This window comes from Haemorhous mexicanus, chromosome 6 (genome assembly GCF_027477595.1).
Source record: "Haemorhous mexicanus isolate bHaeMex1 chromosome 6, bHaeMex1.pri, whole genome shotgun sequence".
In the NCBI taxonomy this organism is placed as follows: domain Eukaryota; kingdom Metazoa; phylum Chordata; class Aves; order Passeriformes; family Fringillidae; genus Haemorhous; species Haemorhous mexicanus.
This window is the reverse complement of record NC_082346.1, coordinates 15,094,687-15,110,313: the sequence shown is the minus strand read 5'-3', so window position 1 is coordinate 15,110,313 and position 15,627 is coordinate 15,094,687. Positions and strand designations below refer to the sequence as shown.

Genomic DNA, 15,627 nt, shown 5'->3' with positions numbered 1-15,627 from the left:
ATTTTCTATAAATGAAAAAAAAAGTTTGAAATCAGCTGTTTTTAGGGAATGAAAGCTGCAGCTGAACAGGTGTTGGACACAAAAGGCATCTCTAGCACAGCCATGTCAGATCATTCACTGCCAAAAAGCTCCAAAGACATTTGCACACAAGGAATATCCAAGGGTCACAAACAAAAAGACCATACTGCTACTGCCAAAGGAATTGGCCTTTGTTTTTAATGTTTTTCATAATAAATTCTCTTTAAGTGGCCTCAAACGAAAGGAACAATCTTAGAGACCTCAATATCATACAAAAGGATGGAAAGGAAATTTCACTCCTGTAGTTTTTAGCCTACACAGGCAAAAGAAACAAAAAATGAGAATGGCAACAATTGATGAACATTCATCTGGTCTTTACAGCAGAATCCAGAAATTCCACCTGAGTGCACTACCCAGCATGTTGGTAACTGGAAGGATGATGCTTTCAAAAAAGAAGAATAGATAATATTTGAGGAGAAACAGTTGTGAGCTGGTGGTAACAGTGCAAGTTAGGATACAGGCACAATTTTAGCCAAGATGTCAGACCCAGAGATTGCCTTGATGAAGATGTAACAGAGCAGTGGGACAGCACCTGCAAATACCATAAAAAATGTCACTGTCCAGTTTCACAGGTGTTGGGTTTGAGCTCCCAGTGGCTTTCCCCTGTACTGAGCTAATCCTTCAGCTGCCCTTGGCTCTAAAAGGGGAGCATTAATCTGTTGCCATCAGGGGAAAAGGCCTAGAGGAAATTAGAGAGGAATGCAGCTTTGAACTACCACACATCTGTTCATGGAAAGCATATTCCTGACTCAAGAAAGGGCTCCCAACATATGCTAGCTCATTGGCCACAGTCAGCACAGCAGCAGAGACTCCTGTGCAAGGGTTTAGCAATGGTCTTGACAGCAAGCAACTTCCAAGCCAGCATGGGATCCTAGAGGATAGCCTGGAGCCCCTGGAAATAGTCCTCATTTATCTGTGCCTTACCTGTGAGGTTGCATTGTTCCAGGCTCTGCCTTGTAATGAAGTGTACTTTCTTCTTCTTCTTCCAGCTCAGCTGATTATTTTGGGGAAGAAGGTGCACTGGGTTTGAGGGGATTTGTGTTTGTGCTCTTGTTTTCTGGTGAGCAGCAGTTTTCCTGGTATGTGCAATACTATTGATGAGCTCAGTGGTATTTCACACATTGTCCAGAACAGCTCACTTTGGAGCTCTTACTTAGTGTCTGTTTTCCTTCTCCCTTTTTTTCAAATGCAAGATATTTTTCTGTAATAATAAACCTATACTCTGGTACATTATTATGAGCTTTATCAATGAGTTGATGCAGTTATTCCTTGTTTTAAAACAGTGGAAAGCAGAATTCATCAGTTAGCACATACCAAACCAGCAAATGATGTCTTTGTCATTTCAAAAGAGTCTGATCTTGCAAAAGTTTCTGGTTTGAGGGAAATTGTGTTTGATATGTAAACAGCATGTAAAACCCCAGCTGGAAAAGTGCTTCCCATTTGTTTCCAGACTGAGCCTGGAATTCAGCTTCCCTGATCTGAACTAAGAGTCAGATGCTGAGGTGTTTAGACAGCTCCCTCAAAGAAATCATTATTTCTTTGAGCACTATTTTTCCTGACTTTTCTCTGTGGTCTACAGAAAGGACCTAAATTACTTGTCTGGACTATGCTTGCAGAACTGAACTTCTAACAGTTCACAATTCCCTCCTGGATAAAGCACATGATCATTTCTTCTACTGATAGGAAAAACTTTTGAAATCATTGATTTGTGTTAATTGCTGCTCTGAAAAAAAAAGTTTTTATTCTTAGTTTCATATTGTAAGATTTTATTTCTATTTATTTGATGTGTTAGACCTCTACACATCTAACTCTGTAAGATCCTAGAAACCTTGGGTTACCTCTGGCTTCTCTTTACTTCAGTACAGGCAAACTGACTCATAGAAGTCAGAAAAAGCACCATCAAAAAAGATTCCCTGAGATTATTTGGACCCAAAATTATTCTTTTGATGCAAGTGAAAACATACATGCTTGTTTCTGGATCCTTTTAGATATACTTTCTTGACTTAACATAATCTTTGTCTCACCTGAGGAGCATACATAATGAACATAAATTGTTAGGTTTATCCTTTCAGAACTATTCCAAAAAGGAGATTTTTTACAATATGGGGTATTAAATATAAACAATCAGACTGAGCAGATCACTTAGAAGACATATGCATTATTGTATCATGTTCTAAATGCTGTGAGGAATGTGGACAAAAGCAGGTTAAAACCCAGAGGAAATCCAGGAAGCTTGAAGAGGGTATGAGCAGTGCTTTGTAGCACAGGTGATCACAACAGGGATAGGTGAGGCACTGCATTATACACACCTCCTTCTTCACCTCACTTAGGCCTTTTGATCCTTTTAAATGTCTTTCCAAAGCAAAATAGCAGCATCACCTGCTATGCTCCACTGGATTCCCATAGTGGGAATCCCAGTTTCTTTGGGTTCTAGCCACACTTCAATTATTAAAAAAAGAATTCAGTAATTGGCTGTTGAAAATCAAAGAGAAAAATCATTGATTTTTCAGTGTTTGGTCTGTAGGTCTAGTGGGTTTCTTTTATTTCTCTGATTCAGTGAATATTTAGCTGAAAACTGATTAATCCATAAACCCTTAGCCAGCAGCTCTGCTTGTAAAAGCACCAAAACATAAACACATAAACTGATACCCCATGCTTTCTCTCAGGCCTTTTGGAGGATATGTTGGGCCTTCCCCTTGTTGTAAGAACAATAAACATTTTTTTCTGTTCTAGGTGATCCTAATTCCATCTATTTAACAAGGTAATTTTGTTACTTAGTTTCTCAGCAAAAACCTTATCAATATAATAATTAGCAGGACCAGACCTTGGCATGGAGCTCTCTTCTGTTAGATAACTAGCAATTAGACAAATACTCTCCTAAGAGGATGAAATTTGTCACAGCTGGAAAAAGAAACTCAGATTCAAGAGGAAACCAGAAAATAGAGATAAGGGTCTCCACAAAGAACATAAGTATCTAGAATAAATGATCCTGTGTTTTTCTTGTTCCCAGTTCTTTAGCTTGTCAAGGGCCAAAATTATTCACCCACCTTCCCACCAGTTCTGCACTTCCAACTCCAATTAATAACTGGAACTTTCTTTCAATGCTTAATGCCATCTTCCCTCCCCTCCCCTCAAAAATGAGAACATTGGTGAATAATTTACATTGTCTAGAGTGCTTCTTTAAATACACTAAATTTAATATAAATTAAAATTGAATGTCAAAGAAGATTCCTCAAAGTACAAAAGCCAAGGTTATTTTGACTGTTCATTGTTGTTTTCTAAAAGGAGATGGTCACCACAAAAATTTCAAACAAGCTATCTAAGAGAACAGAATCAGTCTTGTACAAAGGCAAAACCCTACAAATGAAGTAATCTTTTGGATACTAACAGGCAACAGATAAGGTATGCAAGTTACAAAGACATTATTTTATTCTTTGTAAATACAATTTTAAATTGAAAAGGTCAGACAAGTAAAATTCCACATAAGTGATTCATGCACCAAGTACACAATAAACAGAGAATAACCAAACTTTATTCTGTGAATGAAACATCTGGGCCCTGAATATCTGTAAACAGTTTGAAACCAAAGCTGAAATTTGAAGACCTTGTCCAAAGTTGCTGGAGTGTAAATCAAAATTACAAAGAATCCTGCAGCTCACTGCATGTTTGTTTAGCATTTCTAATCTCATACAAAACTGAAAATGTTCAGAAGAATTTAAGTGAAACAACAACATTTCTAACAAGTCTGGCATTCATTTTCCAGGAAGATTAAACCAATACCTAACCTACATTCAGGCTCTACAGGTCAATGAGTCCTCATAAATGAGGTGGTGGGTGAATGTACCACACACACTCTCCACTCTCACTCCTACCTGTATATGGATATACATGGATTAAGCCACCACAATAATTATTTTAGTGAAAATTTCTTGATATTAAATATTGTATTCCATACTACATTTGAAAGCAAAAATGTTTATTCTGGCTCAAACTGTCATTTTTTATTTGTTTTGTTTAAAAGCTAAAGAGCCACTTTCAAAGCAAACATTTAGAATCAAGAATTCATTCGGAATCCAGAATTCTCATTCAGAAGTAATGAGAAAAATAAATCCATCTTTTTAATGATTTATTGTTTCCAAGGGAATCAAGAAGTAAAATTAGAGGTATGTTTATTTTCCCAGAAATTTTAGCATATACAAAAATAAAGTGCACAGCTCTAGGTGAAAAAATCAAAACCCAAAATGGTTTTGAAGACACTTAGGTGACAAGAGGTCTGCTGAAATGGCTCTTTCAAGACATATTTTCTGCTGTAAATATGAGTTCCACCTAAATGTACTCTTCTGTAATATAAACAGCCACATCTGTTACATGAACACTTTTAAATGGAAAATATGGGCCTAGAATTATGGACCCATATTTGCAGATTGAGAGTATCTGTAGTAAATTCAATCAATGTGGGCTCACATTCCTGTGTTTGAGAGCAAATTAGTTGTTACCAACCTGCTCACTGAATATTTGATTGATCTGTTAGAAATTACATTAAAACATTATGAGCCATGATGGCATCTTTTTAAGAGCTCTTTCAGTTCACTATGCACGTGTGGAAAATTTCTTTAAATGAGATTTTAAATTTACCTGCTATGGGATAAACCCTACTCTATCTAGCAATTCATATCTCTGGTGTTAGCTGAAGCTGACAGAATGAGGCTCTGTACAGAAATTCAGTGCAGAATTTGATGTGTTTTATCAGGGACTGCCATGCTACCAGAATGATAACAACGGGATTTTATTTTGAATCAGTTTTCTATGAAATTTATTAATTCATTGTTTATACTAAGACATACATAGCTCACACATGTATTTCTGCTTAGTGAGGAAAGTGTTAAAGTCCATTATGAACACAATATTTTTTAAATTTTACAGTACCATGCATTTTAACAATCTTGGAAACTTAAGAAGCTGTCTCAAAGTAAGCAAAAAATCAGAATTCATCTCTGTGCTTACTAGAACATCTGATCCAACACTTTCCTTTGAATAGCTGCTCACAACAGAGGTCACTGTGTGGTTTGTAAGGTTTTACAATTCAGTCAAGACAGAGCTGATTATTTGGAGAGCTCACAAGAAAGACATTAAGGCAGAGACTTCTCAACTCATACAATCAAGGGAGAAAAAAAGTAACCACCTTTGTCTCACTGCTTGAAGCAGGACAGAGTTCTCACATACACAGAATGGGGAAGGCAATCACAGCTTCACAATTTCCTGCTGCTTTTCATCCAAACACCACATAACACTAAAGAAACATCCATTAATTAAGCTGCTTAATGTATCTACAAAGTACAGCAAGGAAGGAATGTGGGGGGGTCTTGGCAGATATCCTAGAACCCTGAAGTTGCTGATCATAAAAGAATCCAAAGCAACGTTTGGAAGCCATGAAGAAAAAATTACAACTTTTTTCATAATCTACAGAGTGCTATGGGATAAATCAAGGGAAAAACACTACCAAGATATTGCTGGTTGAGTAATTTTCAATAGATGCAGTTTTTCAATGAAAAGGAAAAGAAAGAATTAAGAAGAATGCTCATGAAAAACAGTTTATTTCAAAAATCACATTTCTTATTTAGGTTATCATCCATTTCTCAACTTCCAGAGCTCCTAAGAGTTCAATTTAAGTTTTAAAAATACAGGACTAGTTAGCAAGCCATAAAAATGAACATTCAAGTTCCAATTAATTAAACTCTTCAGGTTATTTAGTATAGGTGTGAACAACTTTTCACAAAAACAGTAGCTTGAATGTTAAAAACATGTCTGGACATCAGCACTTCCAGTTCTTGTAAGGCTTGGAAAGGAGAGAAAATTGTCACTGTGTAATGGTTTTAAATCACAGGTGGAAAATTTTACATCATGAGATAAAACACACACACACCACCCAAGATTTTTTTAGAATTCTCTGTATTTCTTTAGGAAATTTCAGTCAATGTAAATAAAGAGCTTTCTGTTAGTGTGTATCCTCTGATGGAACACATCTTTGTACAGCCTAAGAATGTATTCAAGCATCATTTGAAGCCAGTATTTGAACACTTTTTGGGAATTTTCCTCTCAGTTACATAATTCTGTTAAAATATAACCATTAAGAACTGGACTCAGACTGGAACATCCCTTTCATTTCAAAGTATATACTTGCAGCTTTTAGGATTATTTTTCTCCAAATAAAGATGAGGCTAAAACATTTATTAAAAAAACTACAAAATGTCCCAACTGTAGAAAAATATCAGTGAAAAAACATCATCAGAAGCATTTAACATCAGAGCAACAAATTCTTGGCTTCATTACCTTAATTCAACTATATTAAACAAAACATTCTGCTAGATGGCAATGATAAGGTATTGTGTGTCTTGGCGTGAGAATAAAATAAAAAATTACCTTTTCAAACCACAGTAACAAGTCTTCTCATTCTGTGCCTTTGCTCTGACAAACCACATGTTCATGGGTTTAGAATAAATAAGTCATAAATAACAAGAGGACTAAACCAAAATGAAATTGTACCTGTGTTATCTTACTGTCTACCTATCACCTTCATCATTGTTCAAAGGTTTTTGGCTCCCATTTATACAAAGCTCTCTTCCATATTTGTGCACAGCAGAAAAGAATCCACCAGTCTGGGCTTTACCAGCTGCTGAAAATCTGAATCCTCCAGCCCATCAGGACTCATAACTGCCAGCCTCCTCAGGGCTGCCTAGAAAAACAAAACAGCATCATTGCAATGCAGATTGGCAAAGGTTTCATTTCAGGTTTGGCAGAGTCTTCACTGCAGAATCCATTACAGCCATGCCTAAATAACAGCCAGAACTCAAACTGAGCTCTGCAGGTCTGAGTTTGGCTGCCTGGGTAATCTCTCCTCACTGTCTTCATCTGTCAGATGAATCTTCCCTCATTCAATAGCAACTCTTTTGGGGCACTTTTCTTTTAGACCTGAGCAGCAGGTCTAAGTACAGAGCAAGCCCTCAGACACCAGTGACAATACCAATCAGAGCTTGAAGCAGCTTATGTCTCAAGGGCAATATTTTTGCCACATTCTTATCAAAAAACATCTTCAGGCAATTACTAAAACATCAGGAGAAGCAGAATTTCTGAGAAAGGGAGGTAGGTAATGTCTCAAGGAATAGGCATGGATTCAAGGAATGTGCAGCAACAACTTCAGTGAGACAGAAAAATCACAGTCTGGTTTGCTGCCATTGCTCTGTGGTCTCTGCTCTAACCACACAAGATTAACAAGTCTTCTTGGCATGTAGGAAGAATAATCACAGCATTTTCTATGCTCACATTTATACTTTCTTGATCCTGAATGAGACCTGCTTGAATGAACAAGCTGCAATAACGGAGCATTACTTTTCCATTTGAAATAATATTAATATCATAAAGCACTGTCCAACAATACTCTTTAGTCCTCATTCACCAGGGCTTGTGCTCCAGCCCTAGATCACCTATGTCCCCAGAGGCCTCTCACAGAATGCTCAGTGAAATCAGCCAGCTCTGGCATTTGGCTCACAGCCCATGCAGTGCAGGACCAACAGACAGGACCTTTCTTGGAGCACAGACAGTCTTAAGCTTCTGGTGCCCATTCCTTGCTGGGCACTGAATTGTCTTGGTGACACAAATAGAACAAAAAATTGGATTGGAGTGGAAGTAAGAAATATCTTTTCCTGGTTTTGGATGCTTTGCATAAATATTTACATATATATGCGTGAGGGCAGGTGAAGGGCTGCTACCCCCGTGACTCAAGGCTAATTTCAACAAACATAGAACCATCACAGAATGGAATTTAGGAATGAATGAATCCTTAAATTCCAAAGTGTTCCAAGGAAATTTTTTGGTGCCTGGTAATGTGAAGATGAAGCCATTTTTCCTTATATGCTTAAATCTTCAATCTGAGGATGAATAATTGACAGTGTACAGGATTATGCTTAAGGGGAAAAGCAGGAGACCCTGACATGAATTTAAAACATTTCTGCAATACTTATGCATTTTGAAATCTAAAGGGATGCTTTTTCCTTAATTTTACAGTATGAGCATGAAAGGAAGACTAAAATGTACATACCAGACATGCCACTAAGACAGAATCACTGTTATTTCTTTCTGTTGGTGATCTGCAAAGTTTAATCAGGCGAGGAATACCTGAGAGCAACAAAAGAATGTCAGGAGAAATCATTTAGGAAAAAACCTTCTTATTTTGTTGTATTTTTTAGATGCATCATATTTATCTTTTTTTAGTAGATATGATCTCTAATGCAAAGATGATATGCAAATACTTAAGGGACCTTCCATGGAGCTATGCAGTTCAGAGCAGTCATAATTAATAGCTGTAAAGCATAAACAAATAAATTGGGTTTACTTGCTGCTGCAGTTTCAGAGTGGAAATTGTGACCTCCATTTCATCCCTACCAATCCTCCCACACAGCCTTAAAAAACTCCTGCCCAAAGAACACGTTCCCTCCCATTGGATCCATCACATCTGGACCTGCTGGGGTCCCAGTTTTCTGTGCCCTGACAGATCCTGCATAAAGGGATGAGGAGGCAGCAGGGTCAGTTGGCACAGCAAGGCACAGCCATGTGCTGAGTGGATGCTGCACCTCAGGCTCCTCTGGGAAGCAAGCCAGAGGTTCATTTAGCTCCATCTCCTCCGCCACCCTCCGCACAGACTCTATAGGGAATATCTCTCATCAAGTTCACCAAGTGAGGCTAGAAATTAAAAAAGAGCTTCTCCATGACTGGCAGTTGCTGCCTCTTTCAGTGCCATGAAGCAGGAGACACGGCCTTACAGCTGAGTTTTACAGCTGCCTCTGCCACCTCGGGATCTCGGCTGAGCCGTGCCAGGGTAACCGCAGATTTCTGCTGGACTCGCTCACACGCTGCAGCTTCTGCTGCCTTCCCAGAGGAGGATTTCTCAAAGAGCATCTCCATTAAAAGCTGAACTCCTGAAAGAATACAAGAGCCGTCGTTATCCACTCTCCAACAAAAATCTCAGTACAAAAAAGTGAAGGGGAAAGGAGAGCTGGGTTAATACAGACCAGCCACTGCCCAAAAATGGAGAATGCAGAATACACAAACAAAGGCTGAAATTTTGACTTCAGCACCCGGGCACATCTGATCTAGGCATAACTTTGTCTTCACTAGGAAGCTACAGAGCTTCTGGAACTAGAAAATGCACTAACTCTTTCCTCCTCTAAAAGTTGGTATTTTAAATTTCACTAATTTATTTCAGTCAACCAAATGTAATTCCTTATTTGCTTCTAAATTAACCTGAAGGTAATCACTACCTGAAAAACCTGTAGCCACATATTTCAGGTCTCTAAATGAAGTTTCATTCTCAATTGAAGTAATTGGTTTTTGTTTGTTTCCTTACATGTTGTGAAGCAAGACTTTAAAAGTTTCCTTCTCAAACTGCTTAAGGGTATTTTAGAATGAGGAATCCTTTAAGGAAGGAAATGATGGAATTCTGTTTCTTGAATTCACTGTGTAACTCTTCACTCCAGAAGAGACAATGTTATCCATTAAAGAGTCTTCATTCATTTACTGTTGCCTGTAGGAGTTGATATTCTTCTTGTAGCACCACAAAAAAAGAAGATGATTTCTCTTTTCTAGATTATTTTAAGTGTAAAGACAATTATGTGCTATTAGACTCCAAATGCTATTAGGCATTCAGATTACATCAGGTAGCATCAGAGGATTTTAACTGTTAGAACATTTGCATAAATAATTCAGAAAATTATCATCAGAACCATGCAGCTAGATAATAATCAATCAACATACAAAAAATTCAGAGTTGAGAAGAAGGCACCTAAATTCTCCAGCATTCAAAGACCATTCTCAGAATGTGGCCTCTGATTAGCACCTGTTTGTTATAACATGAGGCAGACACAAAAAAGATTTTACACACAGGATGAGTGCCAACCCCTCTCAAAAGCCAGGGGGGAAAAAGCTTCTTGTGAAATTCCACAGCAGAGTGTATGCACAAATTTTACTTGCTGTCACTGTCCCTGACAATCCACTGCAGTACCCAGCATGAGTTAGGCCTACTTGACCTAGCAAAGCAATATATGTGAATTTTCACTGTAATTTTATGTTTCCCAACAGAAAAAAAAAGAAAAAGAAAAAGGCACCCATCTTACTCTATTGCTTGGCCTTGAATTTGCTGGCAGGTGCATTAATAAGGCATTTGCATCTTACCACAATATTACCTGTATTACCACAATACAGGTTGCTGAAACACTTTTTACTTTTTACTACTTTGCTTTGAATCTAAGAGTAAGTCACACACACCAAACACCAACAATATGGTCACAAAGGCAAAGGTTCCTAAAACAGTGGCATTTTATTTTGTTTATGTGGAACCATCCTCAGGACTCATTCTGCACCCTGCAGCAATTGTGTAATATGCAGCAGAGACAGGATGCAAAATGAAGCTTTATTAGTGAAGCCTTTCTCATTTACCTTGTAAGTACTACATTCCCATCTACTCTGACTCTCCAGAAGGAAATAAAAAACATAATTCAGCTGAAATACACACCATTTCCTTGAATGATTTCTGAAGCACACTGGTCCAACACAGACATGTTTGCCAATATTGTTACCACCTGTTGTTAAAAAGAGAAGGAAATATGAAGTCCCATCCTACAATTCAGTAATATTAAATATCACTGTGGTTCATAAAATAAATATGGCAGAAACAAGGAAAATATTTGGGAGTGCTGTTATTGCACTGGATCTGTTCAGGTGAAATGCTAAGAAATCCTTGCAAGAGATTGGGAGTTTTGAGCTTTGATTCAAGGGAATATTTAAGGAATATTTTTCAGTTTTGTTGAAGTCAAGAATTGTGTGCATGTCAAGGCACTGTCTCAAAAGTGACTGGACTTACAATTCTGTTTATACCTTTCCAGAGGTAAAAACCATGGTTAGGCTTTGTACCAACACATTCTGTGTTGATATGTGCACAAGCACCTTCTGAGATCTAGATTTATTGCATTTCTTATCCCAAATAGCTTTATCTGTTTTTGAGATTAGGTGTAACTCAGCTTGTTTAAAGTGATGAAGCAAGCCACTGACAGAGCCTGAGCCCTGTGGTGATGTTGGCTTTCAGTCAGCCATTCCCCATTGATATCACATACTTTCTCACACATCCTGCAAGACATTCTTCTCAGTCCTTCAAATACTTTGCTTTTTGCATGCAGACACCTCCCAATATTAACAGCACATGTGAGATACCAAGTAATAAATGCAAGAGATCTTCAGAATGCAAACCAGAAATAATATTCTTTCTTAAGAGGTTTTAAACTTTCTCTAATCTCATTCAGGAAAACTGACCAGACTTGAAAATGAGGGTCAGTTTTGCAACTGGTTATCACCTTTTAGCAGTACAGTCTCACTTCAGAAACCAGCAAACTTCTTAGATGTAAGGAGGCAGGAGATCAAATCACCATTCTGATCTCACTTTGCCATTTTAAAAACAAGGATGACTCATTTCCGATGCTGTGACATAAAGGTCTTCCACTTTTGAAGGTGGTGTCACAGTGTCATCTCCCTGAATAAATATACTTACTTAGCATGCAAATGAGTTGCTGAAACTCTACAGAGTGACAGGTAGAAATATGGTAACTCAGTGTATGTCTATGTATTTATTCCATATTAATTATTAACTGTGTTGCAGGCAGAGTGTATATGTTTTCTCATTCTAAATTATATCCCGTTAATGAAAATTGCTTCCTCTGTGCAGAATCTGTACCCCATGTGGCTCTCTAAGCCACAGATGAAGAATTCAATTAACCACAATTTGAATACATGCCAATTATTCCACTGCTTCAAGTTATTTTGTCTAATAAGTATTTTCATACATAAAAATAGTTTGTGTGCATCTTTTGACACCAAAAAATTATTTGAGGTTATAGCTATACTTCCTTCGTGTTGATTACATGGCCCCCATATTTTGCAATATTTATGGACTAGCTTAGAGGGTTTATATGTAACATTCTCCTGAGGGGGGTAAAAAAGACCCTTGTAATCAATGACCATCAAGTTCTACCTATATTATCTTCTAAAATCTTAGTAGGACTCAAAAGGTAGTTAAGCCATAGATTAGCTCACTCCATATGGATAGACTTTTTTTTTCCCCAAGAAAATTCATTTTCCCTAACAAAATAGGAAAATGTAAAATATAATAGGCACGCAGAATAAAGAGTTGGCTTTAAATGCTCTATTTCCCCTAAACTTTCTTATTTTAATGTTCATGCAACTTACATGAAGATTTCCTCTGTAACACAAACCAAAGTTCAAGGAAGTTTCCTATTAAGGAGGAACTCTCTAGAGAAAAACACAAACAAATGTAGACTCAATTTGCTTCAGAAAGCAACACTTCTGTGAGCACTGGTATTAATGAAGTCTCATCTCTTTTGGATTTATAGTTGATCAAAAAACATAAATAGATATTTGCCAGCAGGTTCTCTCCCACTGTAGACTTTTTTTTTTTTTTTGGCATAGAGAAGTTTATACTGCAGTCTTTATCTTTGTTTCTCTTCCCATTATCTGGCTCCAAATTTCATAAAGCCTTAGGCAGTCTCAAAAATAGCTATGAAGTCCTGTTGAATCAGCTAACCAGTTCAGATGTTATGGTGAGACAAGGAGCACACAAAGAGACAGAGATAAAAGTGACTGCCTAAGCCTCATTTCATCCTTGAAAATTATTGGAAAAGAATACATACCAAAACCTCTTTCAAAACTGAAATGACTTTGAAATAATTGAAAGGCTTGAAGATGGAACATGGAATCTCTACTGTTCAACTGCAATTTTTAGTATTAATTTCACTAATTGCTCAAGTAATTGATCCTGTAAAAGAGCACACTCCATAATTACAAAGCATTGGCACCTGACACAATTTATAGTTCTTGCAATTATTTTGGATTCCTAATCCATGCAATGAACTCAAAGGGTAAGAAAGAAGACATGCTGCAGACAGGATGCATGAGCTCTGGTCATCTGTCATTGCCTTCCAACCATGGAGAAGGAATGTGCTGAAACCACACACCAGTTCTTGACCTGTGGGATTTGTAGATGTGCCATGAAGCAAATATTGCCAGAGAATCCAGCCTAATTCCCTGTCCCAGCACCTGTATGTCTGCTAAGCAGATCTGCTTTGGAGGTGGATCTTGACCCATGCATTTCCAAAATCTGTATTTTAGCAGTGCTCTCCAACAGACTGACACAGGCTGGCCCACACTCCTTTCTCTGATCTCCAAATCCATCAAGAATTGCAGGTGCCTGTCCCAGCTAAACCTGGTGGCAGCAGCTTGTGAACTGGCAGCCCTAAATCCACTGTACTAATGAAGACCACAGAAAAATAGATTGGATCAACAAATAGTCAGCATAGAAACATAGAACAGCTTAGGTTGGAAGGGACATAGAGATCATCTAATTCCAATCTCTGTCATAGGCAGAGACACTTCCCACTTGACCAGGCTGCTCAGAGCTCACTCCAGCCTGGCACTGGACACTTCCAGGGATGGGACATCCTCAGCTTTTCTTGGAGACCTGCTCCTGTGCCTTACCACCCTCACAGCAAAGAATTTCTCCCTAACATCTAATCCAAACCTCCTCTTGCTCCCTTTGAAGCCATTCTCCTCGTCCTGTCACTCCATGCCCTTGTACAAAGTCCTCCACCTTCCCTGTTACTCCCTCAGGTCCTGGCAGCCCTATGACATTTGTTTGCCATCAGAAGGGAGCTGGATGGATGATTCAGGTCAGTGTCACGGGTAGCACTGCTAAAAACAACCAGAGGAACAGACCTGCAGGCTCCTCCTGACTCAACACCTGCCTGCTTGCCTGTGCCCTGCACACCTGACCCACGGGGCAGGGCAGAACGTCAGCAGAGGAATTCTCAGGCCAGCTCATGCTTTAGCACCTCCTGAAGGGGCACCAATTCAGCAACACAGCAACCTGCAGAGATTTCACTGGGAGCAGTAAGATTTTTCATGAGACTGAGAGATTAAGCAGTGAAAACTGAACTTAAAAACTTAAAATTTTAAGTTAAAAATTAACTTTAAAACTTCAGAGCTTAAAAAAGCACACCCAAAATAAAGAAGCTTTGAAGCCTCATCTTTAAATGTTGGTGAACTGAGTGCACAGGGATATTTGAGAGGCCCCTTAAAACCCATGGAAAATTTCCCTGTTTAATAAATAAAATTTAAAAATACCAGAGTTATTTCATATTTTTCAAATGTCATTCCAGCATCATCTTCTTAAGCCTCACAGTTACCATGGAAATTAATCTGAAATCTAATTAAAAATCTCTATTTTTATAAGCAAAATAAGTAAACAGATATTAAACACGGATACATCTCTAGTGACAAGATCAGATATTATTATAAAATTGTTTATTCTGTATCTATTTCATAATTTAAAATTTGTTTCTATTCCCACATAGTTTCCTTCCACTCCCTCAGACTTTCCCACATATTGAATTTATGAGTGGTGACCCTTCCTTTTAAGTTCTGTAGTCTGCTTTGCCCTGAACTTTAGGAATTTCAGTTGTCAAGGGCAATTTAAATTTGAGAAACCACGGTTGATTAAGAACCTTTAAAACAGTTTTCTTCAAACAACAGTCACCTTGGAAATTTTTTTTGCTAAAATATGTAATTAATAACACTACAATAAAACTTTTCTAAACAACTAATGGTGAATAATGTTCATCAACCAATGTACAAAGGTACTGAATCTTTGCTGCAAAAGTAAAAACTAGATACAAATGCTTTGCTATACAATAAGATACAGGGAGAGTGTAAATCTGTAGTTGTCAAAGAGATTTAAACTTTAAGAACACTTAGGAAACAGAAGGCTTCTCTAAAAACTTTCCCTTAGTGGGAGATTTAAGAAAGTTCTTCCCTTTATTGTGAAATGAACTCCCAAGGAAGAGAGATGCCAAAGGATTTGGAGGATGAAAGCACATATTTCAGCCTGCTAAAGGGCCAATATTTTCCACAACTGAGGGTCCCTTACCTCATTTCTGGGAGGGGGAAGTGTCTACAGATGTGGAAGGTGGGGTGCTAATGTACCTTTATTGATAATAAAGGCACACTGCTCAGGAGGCTTTTTATCAACAGTCCCAACATAAAAAGAAAGACACAAGCTCAAAATAAGAATTAGCAAGTAATTTAATAGAGTGGCAAAGCAGATCAATACAGAACTGCTAATTCTCTTAGTTAATTACTCCTTTAAGGCTGATTCCCTGCTAAGTAATATTAATTTTTGTACATATTATAAAAGCATTTTGTAATTCATTCAAATAAAGGAGATAAGCATAAATCATAGTGTGCCTGCAAAGTTCCAGATAGCCATCTTCAGAAAAAAAGTGGCACCTGAACACTGCTCAGGAGCCAGAGAGAGTCTCTGTTTCTGAAGGTGAGTTAAAATCATCTGAACATCACAATTCAAGATCCATCCACAGGGAGACAGCAAAAGAGTGCATTTAGCAGGCATCAAGAACAGGCACTGCAGCAAGATGAGGC

The 15,627-nt window shown here is 37.9% G+C and overlaps 1 protein-coding gene across 1 annotated transcript in view; it reads right to left on the bottom strand.

The window, feature by feature from the left end:
* Positions 1-3,503: 3,503 nt before the first annotated feature.
* Positions 3,504-15,627, bottom strand: part of INSC (INSC spindle orientation adaptor protein) — a 145,412-nt gene continuing 133,288 nt past the window's right edge. Inside the window, exons 10-13 of the mRNA XM_059848151.1 lie at positions 10,643-10,709; positions 8,895-9,050; positions 8,174-8,250; positions 3,504-6,811 (exon numbers count right to left, since the gene is read on the bottom strand). Coding sequence (XP_059704134.1) covers positions 6,683-6,811; positions 8,174-8,250; positions 8,895-9,050; positions 10,643-10,709 — 429 coding nt within the window. The 3' untranslated portion in view covers positions 3,504-6,682. The remainder of the gene's footprint in view (positions 6,812-8,173; positions 8,251-8,894; positions 9,051-10,642; positions 10,710-15,627) is intronic.